This window comes from Anomaloglossus baeobatrachus, chromosome 3 (assembly GCF_048569485.1).
Source record: "Anomaloglossus baeobatrachus isolate aAnoBae1 chromosome 3, aAnoBae1.hap1, whole genome shotgun sequence".
Taxonomy (NCBI): Eukaryota; Metazoa; Chordata; class Amphibia; order Anura; family Aromobatidae; genus Anomaloglossus; species Anomaloglossus baeobatrachus.
Window position 1 is genome coordinate 226,253,353 of NC_134355.1, and position 11,072 is coordinate 226,264,424.

An 11,072-nucleotide genomic window follows, 5' to 3' on the forward strand; every position below is an offset into this window, starting at 1 on the left:
TGGTCTCAGATCAAGGACCTATGCACCCTTCTGCACAGTTTCGACATGGCGACGAATATGTTTAGCGCTGACAATGCCATTATCAGCATGACAATTCCAGTCATTTACATGCTGGAGCACATGCTAAACACTATTCGGAGTCAGGGGGTGAGACAACAGGAAGGGGAGGAACTACAGGAGGATTCATATGCGCAAAACACAACAACATCACCAAGGTCCAGACGTTCATCATCACCAACGCGGCAGGCATGGGACCATGGGGGACAGGGATCAACAAGGGCGCATGGTAGCAGGCGAAATGTTGAGGAAAGTGCAAGAGAACATGAAGAAATGGAGGACAAACTGTCCATGGACATGGAAGACTCAGAGGATGAGGGAGACCTTGGTCAAATTTCTGTTGAAAGAGGTTGGGGGGAGATGTCAGAGGAAGAAAGAACGGTTAGCACCTCTATGCCACAAACACAGCGTGGACTTGGTCCGCATGGCTGCGCAAGACACATGAGCGCCTTCTTGCTGCACTACCTCCAACATGACCCTCGTATTGTCAAAATTAGAAGTGATGATGACTACTGGCTTGCCACACTATTAGATCCCCCGGTACAAGTCCAAATTTTGTGACATAATTCCAGCCATAGAAAGGGACGCACGTATGCAGGAGTATCAGCAGAAGCTGTTACTCGATCTTAGCTCGGATTTTCCACCAAACAACCGTGCAGGTGCAGGGAGTGAATCTCCCAGTTGTAACTTGACAAACATGGGACGGTCTCGTCATCTTCAACAGTCTACCCGTACCAGTAGCACCGTATCTGATGCTGGTAACAGCAATTTTATGGAATCTTTTCATAATTTTTTTAGACCGTCCTTTGCAAGGCCACCAGAGACAACAAGTCTGACACATAGTCAACGGCTGGCGAGGATGATACAGGAGTATCTCCAAATGAACATTGATGCCATGACTTTGCAAATTAAGCCTTGCTCATTTTGGGCTTCAAATCTTGAAAAATGTCCAGAGCTCTCAACTTACGCCTTGGAGATTTTGTCGTGTCCAGCTGCCAGCGTTGTCTCTGAACGTGTCTTCAGTGCTGCTGGGTGTGTGCTGACAGATAAGCGCACGCGTCTGTCCAGTGACAATGTGGACAGACTAACGTTCATCAAAATGAACAAGTCATGGATCCACAAGGAATTTACTACCCCTGTGTCATCCTGGGGAGAGTAAATGCTTGTGGATTTGAAATGTGCTTGATGCAAATCAAAACATCCTGTTTGCAACTAGGGCACAAGTGCTGCCACTGATGGGGTGTCTGTGTGGCCCAATTTTTTGAAAAAAGGGAGACTCCGCTTGGAGTAACCCTTGCTTGCTGTGTTTTTTAAAAGGAGCCAAGATGAACTAGTCATGGTTCAGCAAAAACTTTGCTATCTACCCCGGTGTCATCCTGGGGATGGTTAAGGATGGCGTATTTTTGAATGTGCTTGATGCAAATCTAGCTGTGAAGTGTACAACTGGGGCACAACTGCTGCCACTGAAGGGGTGGGTGTGTGTGTGGCCCAATTTTTGGAAAAAAGGGAGACTCCGCTTGGAGTAACACTTGCTTGACGTGTTTTTAAAAAGGAGCCAAGATGAACAAGTCATGGTTCAGCAAAGACTTTGCTACCTACCCCGGTGTCATCCTGGGGACGGTTAAGAATGGCGTATTTTTGAATGTGCTTGATGCAAATCTAGCTGTGAAGTGTACAACTGGGGCACAACTTCTGCCACTGAAGGGGTGGGTGTGTGTGGGGCCCAATTTTTGGAAAAAAGGGAGACTCCGCTTGGAGTCACCTTGCGGTGTTTTACATGATTTTAGAAGGGCGTGCCATGCCTATATCTGTGTTTCCTCCTCTTTTTCCTTGTCCAGCTCTTTTGTTTTCGCATGAGTATATGTCCTTGTCACTTTCCCATGTGTTTGTGTAGTGTTGTGAGTTGTTTGTCACCTTTTAGACACCTTTGAGGGTGTTTTCTAGGTGTTTTTATGTGTTTGTGATTGCCTGCCATGGTTTCCTATGCGGTTCGAGTTCGGTTCGTCGAACGTTCGACGAACTGAACTCGAACGAGACCTCCGTTTGACGAACCGAACTCGAGCCAAACCACGACCGGTTCGCTCATCTCTAGTCACAACCACTGTAGAAGTGTAACCGATAGGCAACAGCTGCAGGGGTCCCCATAGAGAGATACAGTATCAGATCGATGCTGGAAGGGAAAAGGTTAAAAACTGCACTTCTGTGAAGAAGAAACTGGAGTATCTGCAGGATGTGATCTATATTTCTATGCTTTTTGGAGGCACAGCTCCTTCATCAGGAAAGAAATCACAGATATACATCTTGGAAAACGGAAAATGTAAGAAAAAGAGGGTGCGCTCCTGTGTAAAATCTAATGATAACTTATTACGTGTGCAGTGTGATGGTCACACTCACCTGATCCTGTTGTACGTCAGGTACAACACTGGGGAGACAGCCGAAGGGAGGTCCACGGTGTACCGCTATGGCATCAGCGGGGATCTCGTCCTTTCCAGCCCGCAGTATTTCCAGCTCAGGCCGCCGCTCACACGATCGATATCCCACATGGAGAGCACAGCCGTCAGACCAGCGCTGAGCTGCAGCTCCTCCTCTGTGGTGGACGGACCCGTAGAAAAGATGCCAGTGACTCACCGGCCCTTCAGAGGCTTGATGTGATTCAGGCAGAGTCTTGGAATAGCTGCAGCAGCCCCGTGCACTCCAGGAAGGAGAAGGAGAATGGATTGGGGATAATGAAAAAACCACGGTATTGGCTGCGCTGCTATTAAAGTTCATAAAGATGATGGTATTGTTCCAAAAAACTTTTTTTATTGCAAGATTATAAGCCACAACGCGTTTCGGGGTTAAATGCTCCCCCTTCCTCAGGTAGCAACAATCATATGAAGTGGTATGCCTTATATATACATGAATATGTAGGTCCCCACACCCCTTGATTAATTCAACATATGGATAATAATGATCAATCAGCAGGGTTTTCAGGGACCTCGCCTCACAAAAATCAATTGTACATATTCACATTTGACAGCGATGTTCAAGAAACCACAAATATATTTTGTCTCAAGTATATTGTGATACCCTCATCATTAAAAAAATCTTTTGAAATATATTTAAAAATTAATAAACATGAAAAAAACTCATCAAGGAAATTACTTTAAAAACAAGAAAATATGAAATTTAGATTTTGAGATTTAAAATTTACAAATAGAGGGTGAAAATGGATTAAATTAAATATAAAAAAAGCACCCCATATACAGATTTGCAAAACTGGGGGCAAATCTCATCACAATGTCTTTACTTTTGAGGAAAGGACCTACCGACAATTGAAGGGCTGTGCAATGAGGACGAGATTTGCCCCCAGTTTTGCAAATCTGTATATGGGGTGCTTCGAGTCCCTTCATATTGCACAGTCCCCCCTAGCGCTGGAGAACATGGTATTTTATCGTAGATTCATAGATGACCTGTTCTTTGTCTGGTCAGGTTCTGAGGAAAGTGCTCAAAATTTTGTAAAGTCACTCAATCTGAATGAATGGGGGCTAAGATTTACGGCCACAATGTCCCGGAAATCTATCCAGTTCCTGGATCTTAATATCAAATTCAATGAGGAGGACACTATTGAAACATTCACCTTTTTTAAAAGGGTGGATGTCGATAGTTATCTTTAATTTTCAAGCAGCCATCTCCCTACATGGATAAAAAATATACCGTATGGGCAATATTGGCGCATCAGGAAGAACTGTACCAATATTGCTTCTTTCAAAGCTGAAGCTAGAATATTGCAAAGTCGCTTCAGTAGTAAAGGCTATCCGAAAAAAATATTGACTGATGCTTACAAAAGAAGCCTCCTATTGGATCAAGATAAATGTTTGGATATTATTGAAGGGAAAAAGACAAATATAGGAGTACAGGGAAATGAAACCACCTTCGAAAGCTGTTTAGTGACTACCTTTAGTGATTCGTATGGTAAAGTAAAGGAGCTTGTAGGGAGACACTGGCATATTTTAAAAGGGGACAGGATCCTTTCGGGTTGTTCACCCGATAAACCTCAGGTTATTTTTAGGAGAAGTAAAAACCTCAAAAATTTAATCGCACCTAGCAAAACAACAATTTTAAAAAAAACTCAGTTGCCTCAAAATGGATTAGATATTAACAAACCAGTCGGGAATTTCCATTGTGGACAAATCCGATGTTTATGCTGCAGAACATTAAAACATGGCATACAATCCTTCAAATCAAATATAACAGGAGAGGAATTCTTAATAAAGCAACATCTCTGTTGCACCAGCTCCTATGTCATTTATCTATTAGAATGTCCGTGCGGCCTACAATATGTAGGCCGCACAACGCAAATGGTACACAATAGACTAAACGGTCATAGATACAATATTCGCCATGGTATAGTAACCCACAGTCTCTCCAGGCATTTTTTATTGGAACATGATAAAGACAGAGACAATGTCAAAATGGTGATTATTGAGCAGGTTATGGCTGATGTTACAGCTAGGTATTGGAGGTTGGTGGAACGCGAATCCTTCTGGATATTTAAATTAGCCACTTTGAATCCAGAAGGCCTCAATATAATGACTGAGCAGATCAAGTAGAGCATAATTTTTACTAGCACCATAAATAAAATAAAATTGAGGTTAAAATATGGTTTAATTACTATATAATCAGTTACTTTTCAGCAAATGTATTTTTCATATGTCAAACACTATAAATTATGGATTATGACCTGTTTTAGTTAGCGATCCATTCCATGGATTTTTAGAGCTATCACTCTCACTTTTAACAATTAATATTTTAGCCCTGTATTAGAACCGTATAGTCACATAATTTTTTTTTTTTTGTTTTTTTATATATTATCATTTTTTTTTTTTTTTTTTATTATTTTTTATTATTATTTTTTTTTTTTTTTTTTTTTTTATTTTTTTTAAATTTTTTTAAAAATTTTTTTTTTTTTTTATATTTAATTTAATCCATTTTCACCCTCTATTTGTAAATTTTAAATCTCAAAATCTAAATTTCATATTTTCTTGTTTTTAAAGTAATTTCCTTGATGAGTTTTTTTCATGTTTATTAATTTTTAAATATATTTCAAAAGATTTTTTTAATGATGAGGGTATCACAATATACTTGAGACAAAATATATTTGTGGTTTCTTGAACATCGCTGTCAAATGTGAATATGTACAATTGATTTTTGTGAGGCGAGGTCCCTGAAAACCCTGCTGATTGATCATTATGATCCATATGTTGAATTAATCAAGGGGTGTGGGGACCTACATATTCATGTATATATAAGGCATACCACTTCATATGATTGTTGCTACCTGAGGAAGGGGGAACATTTAACCCTGAAACGCGTTGTGGCTTATAATCTTGCAATAAAAAAAGTTTTTTGGAACAATACCATCATCTTTATGAACTTTAATAGCAGCGCAGCCAATACCGTGGTTTTTTCATTATCCCCAATCCAAAATGGAAAATGTACATGTTAGAAAATGGAGGAGAAGCACACAATACAAACTATCCCACGCACGTAATACAAGCTATACCGACAGGCAAACTCACATGGGCCAAATGTAATTGTAGTACTGATGAAGACTATCATCATGAAACCAAATAGATTCAACAAAGATTACAATGTAAATGATTAGAAGTATGTCCCAAACATTCCATGAACTGTCAAAAATGTAACTCATCATCATTAAACATTTATGTAATAAAAAGAAAATAGGACAAAAGAGGAGGTGATATGGAAAGAATTTTAAAATATGGTATAAGGCATAATAAAATAAGGCATGGTGGATATTGAAATTAAATACAGGGCTACCATCTGGATTAAATTAATGAAGGTATTTAATAGTCTATTAATAATTTTTCTCCTTTTGTTGCAGTGGTGACAGTGTGGTCACTATTTGAGATGAGCAAACCTTTCAAAGTTCGGTTTGACAAGCCTTATCGATCAAACGCTACGTTCACCAAACTGTTAGTCGAACCGATCGAGGGACCTTTTAAACCTCATCGGATTCAATGGGAGGCCAAACCGGAGGCAAAGAAAACACTTTTAGGGGGGTTCAAAAGCTTCCAAAACAGTAAAAATATACTTTAAAGTGCAACACCATTGTTTTGGCATAGCCATTAGATTCCTAGACTAATAACATAAGAAATATTGAGATGGATGAGAGGTGCTCCCAGCAGGGCTGGGGAGCCAGTATGCCAAACCTCCAACTCCAACTCTGACTTCTTAATTTCCCTAATTCCGATTCCGACTCTGACTCCACAACTCCGACTCCCTCATACAGTTGAATCCAGAAGTTTCCATCCACTACTTATAAAGACACATCTGCAGGCTTTTCTCACTATCTGACATGAAATGAGAATAAACCTTTCCCGTTTTAGATTAATTAGGAACCAAAATTATTTCTATTTACCAAATGCCAGAATAATGAGAAAGAAAGAATGTTTGAAGGCACTTTTATTATTATTTTCTGCAAATTCAAGAGTTTTCATCCATTTCATTAGTATTTGGTAGCATTGCCCTTTAACTGTATGACTTGAGTGAAATGTTTTGAATCTCCTTCCACAAGCTTCTAACAATAGATGGTAGGAATTTGGGCCCATTCCTCCTGAGAGAACTCGTGTAACTGAGCCATGTTTGTATCAACAGTATCCCATGCACCACTCCACCACTCGTGCTGCTTGGTGCAGCTCTCCACCAGTTGTAACTTTGTAGAGAATCCAAAAAAATGCAAGGCCATGTTTGTAGGTCTCCTTGCTCGCACCGGCCTTTTCAGCTTTGCACATAAATTTTAAATACGATTGAGATAAAAATATATAATATTTATACAATTATATAGCGCTATTAATTCCGTAACACTTTACATACATCAGCAATCAGGGCTTTGTGATGGCCACTCCAAACATTGACTTTGTTATCCTTAAGCCACTTTGTAACCAGTTTGGCACTATGCTTCATTGGTCATTGTCCATTTGGAAGACCCATTTCTGCCCAAGCTTTAAGTTCCTGACTGATGTCTTGAGATGTTGCTTCAGTATGGCCCCATAATCTTCTTTCCTCATGATGCCATCTATATTATAAAGTGCACCAGTCCCTCCTGCAGCAAAACAACCCCACAACATGATGCTGCCGCCTCGTGTTTCATGGTTGGGATGGTGATCTTATGCTTCAAAGCTTCTCCCTTTTCCCTCCAAACATAATGACGATCATTATGGCCAAACAGTTCAATTTTAACTTCTGCAGACCACAGGACATGTCTCCAAAATTTAAGGTCTTTGTTCCTGTGCACATTTTCACACCTTAATCTGGCTTTTTTTATGTTTCTTTTGGAGTAATGTCTTCTTCAAGACAGAGTTAACTTTCAGCCCATGTTGATACAGTGTAATAATTAATAATTTTATTCATTTATATAGTGCTATTAATTCCACAGTGCTTTACATATATTGGCAATACTGTCCCCATTGGGGCTCACAATCTAGAGTCCCTATCTGTATGTCTTTGGAGTATGGGAGGAAACCGGAGAACCCGGAGGAAACCCACGCAAACAAGGGGAGAACATACAAACTCCTTGCAGTCCTTGGTGGGATTTGAACCCAGGACCCTAGCGCTGCAAGACTGTAGGGCTAACCACTGAGCCACCGTGCATTTGTTTCACTATGGATAATGACACAATCTTACCAACTTTCAACAGCATCTTCACAAGATCTTTTGCTTTTGTTCTTGGGTTAATATGCACATGTCTGACCAAAGCACATTCATCTCTGGTACACAGAACCGGGCTCCTTCTTAAGCGGTATGATGTCTGGGCATTCATATCATATCACTGACTCCTAGTCCACCAAAATGGACACCGACTCCGACTCCACAACTCCAACTCCAACTCCACAGCCCTGCTTGCCAGTACGGACAAGGCACAACTTGGAGGTCTATTTTGGAGTTTTGAGATTTTAAAACCTTTCAAGCAGACAACAGGACAGTGGCATCAATTGCACCCCCACATTTCCCCATAGTGTGTTTGTACAGCAGGGAAGTATGGTCCATGCAACACACAGGATGTGGCCTGGCATTTTCATTCTAAAAAGTGAGCACACAGCGACCGTGCCTTCGGCAGCAGTGCATCCAAGTCGGAATAGTGCCCTAGAAATTTCGGAACAACCAGGTTGAGCACGTGATCCATGCAATGCTCATGTGATGGAGCCCAGGCATAGTGCCACGACCAGGTTTGCAGCATTATCGCACACGGCTCCAGGTTCAGTGGAGACATCCATAGATCAAACTGGGCCTGGATTGTGGTCCACAACTCTGCAACTGTGTGACTATGTTCTTCAATGCCTATTAATTTAAGCACTGCCTGATTGTGTTGACTTACACACAGGATGTGGCCTAGCATTTTAATTTTAAAAATCAAGAGATGCATGCTTGACAAGCATAAGCCTCTTGCTCCCAGAACCCTGGCAATACAGACAAAGACAATTTTGAGTCCCATTTTGGATTCTTGAGATTAAAAACCTTTCAGGTTGACAGCAGGACAATAGCTTCAATTCCCCCCCCCCCTTATGTCCCCAAAGGGAGGTATGGTCAACGCAACATGCTACATGGGGTTGTTAAAAACTTACGTGGAGAAGTCAGCTCACCTTTAGGCAAAGAAGTGCATGGGCGTCATAGTGCCATGAGAAAGTCAAATGAGATTAAAAATTTCCAGCTCAAAAATCTTCAGAAAAAACTTTTTATTAGTTCAATAGGGCAAAGCATAAAAACTGTAGAAGTCACAGGTTCTAACATAAAAACAGCACAGATGCGTTTCAGCTAAGTTGCATTAGTCATTGCAAATATAAAGCATAGATTTTACAACGATTTTTTCATATACAACCAATGGCAAAAATTATGGAATCACCTGGCTCTGGGATGTTCATTCAGTTGTTTTACTTTTGTTTTAAAAAAGCAGATCACAGACATGGTACAAAACTAAAGTTATTTCAAATGGCAACTTTCTGGCTTTGGGAAACACTAAAAAAATCATGAAAACATAATGTGCTAGCCAGTTATGGTTACTTTTCAAGACCAAACAGAGGGACAAAAATTATGGAATCACTCAATTATGAGGAAAAAATTATGGAATTATGGAAAATTTTCATTCCCAAAACTAACACCTGCATCAAATAAGATCTGCTCGTTAGTCTGCATCTAAAAAAGAGTGATCACACCCTGGAGAGCTGCTGCACAAAGTGGACTAACATAAATCATGGCTCCAACAAGAGAGATGTCAATTGAAACAAAGGAGAGGATTAAAACTCTTAAAAGAGAGTAAATCATCATGCAATGTTGCAAAATATGTTGGTTGTTCACAGTCAGCTGTGTCTAAAATCTGGACCAAATACAAACAACATGGGAAGGTTCTTAAAGGCAAACATACTGGTAGACTAAGGAAGACATCAAAGCGTCAAGACAGGAAACTTAAAGCAATATGTCTCCAAAACAGTAAATGCACAACAAAACAAATGAGGAACGAATGGGAGGAAACTAGAGTCAATATTTGTGACCGAACTGTAAGAAACCGCCTAAAAGAAATGGGATTTACATACACACACGCTAAACAATAAAAAGATGACTGCCTGAAGAGAACTTGTACATTTCCACAGTCATTGATGATATGGATCTGCATGTCAGGTAAAGGCACTGGGGAGATGGCTGTCATTACACCTTCAATAAATGTGTGTAGATTGACATTTTGGACACTTTTCTTATCCCATCAATTAAAAGGATGTTTGGGGATGATGAAATCATTTATCAAGATGATAATGCATCCTGCCATAGAGCAAAAACTGTGAAAATATTCCTTGAAAGAAGACACATAATGTCAATGACATGGCCTGCAAATAGTCAGGATCTCAATCCCATTGAACATCTTTGGTGGAAGTTGAAGAAAATGGTCCATGACAAGGCTCCAACCTGCAAAGCTAATCTGCCAACAGCAATCATACAAAGTTGGAGCCAGATTGATGATGAGTACTGTTTGTCACTCATTAAGTCCATGCCTCAGAGACTGCAAGCTGTTATATAAAAGCCAGAGGTGGTGCAACAAAATACTAGTGATATATTGGAGTGTTCTTTTGTTTGTTTTTCATGATTCCATAATTGTTTCCCCCTGTTTGGTCTTGAAAAGTAACCGTTACTGGCTAGCACATTATGGTTTCACGATTTTTATGATTTTTTTAGTGTTTCTTAAAGCCAGAAAATTGCCATTTGAAATGACTCTAGCTTTGAGCCATGTCTGTGATCTGCTTTTTTTAAACAAACGTAAACAACTGAATGAACATCCTCAGAGCCAGGTGAGTCCATATTATATATATACACACACACTTTATTATTAACTTGTTTTACATATACATATAAATTGTACTTTTTCTTTTTCTTTTACAGAAAGCAAAATTGAGCTTCTTAACACAATAACAGTACAAGAAGATCCAAAGAAGAAGTTTATGTTGTCAATTTCAGTGGAGTGCCATTTTTGTAACACAAACGTGATCATGATACATGATAATACATTCAATATTTTTCATTAGGATATTGTAAAAATTACTGAAATAATATTTAGTTTAACATTTTGAAGTGAAAATGATCAAGTATGCAATGGACAGCCTCTGAGCTATGAACATAATACTTTCTTTAACAAACTTCATAAAAATATGTAACTTTGTGTAATAAAGTCTCAATATGCTTGTAGTTTCAATGATTTCATCATTATCAAAATATGTTATAAATTAGTCTTCAAATCAGTCTTAATTCTTAGCATCAAAATGATAACTAATGACAGTTTGGAACAGGGGTCTCAAACTTGGCTGAGTATATAGCTGACACATGAAAAAGAAATTGAATTTGCCAGGCCGCATTCTTTGCAGAACGAGATGACATTTTCAATTATACTGTTTTTTATATAACTTTTTGATTATTTTGTCTTTAACATTTTTGGCATGCGTATTTATTTATTTTTAATACTATTCATT

At 39.3% G+C, this 11,072-nt stretch overlaps 1 protein-coding gene across 2 annotated transcripts in view; it reads left to right on the plus strand.

The window, feature by feature from the left end:
* Positions 1 to 10,791, plus strand: part of FMN2 (formin 2) — a 2,161,480-nt gene extending 2,150,689 nt beyond the window's left edge. For both annotated transcript variants that reach the window (XM_075339745.1, XM_075339746.1), the window contains one exon: positions 10,489 to 10,791. In XM_075339745.1, the coding sequence (XP_075195860.1) occupies positions 10,489 to 10,518 (30 nt within the window). In that variant the 3' untranslated portion in view covers positions 10,519 to 10,791. The remainder of the gene's footprint in view (positions 1 to 10,488) is intronic.
* The last annotated feature ends 281 nt before the right edge of the window (positions 10,792 to 11,072 follow it).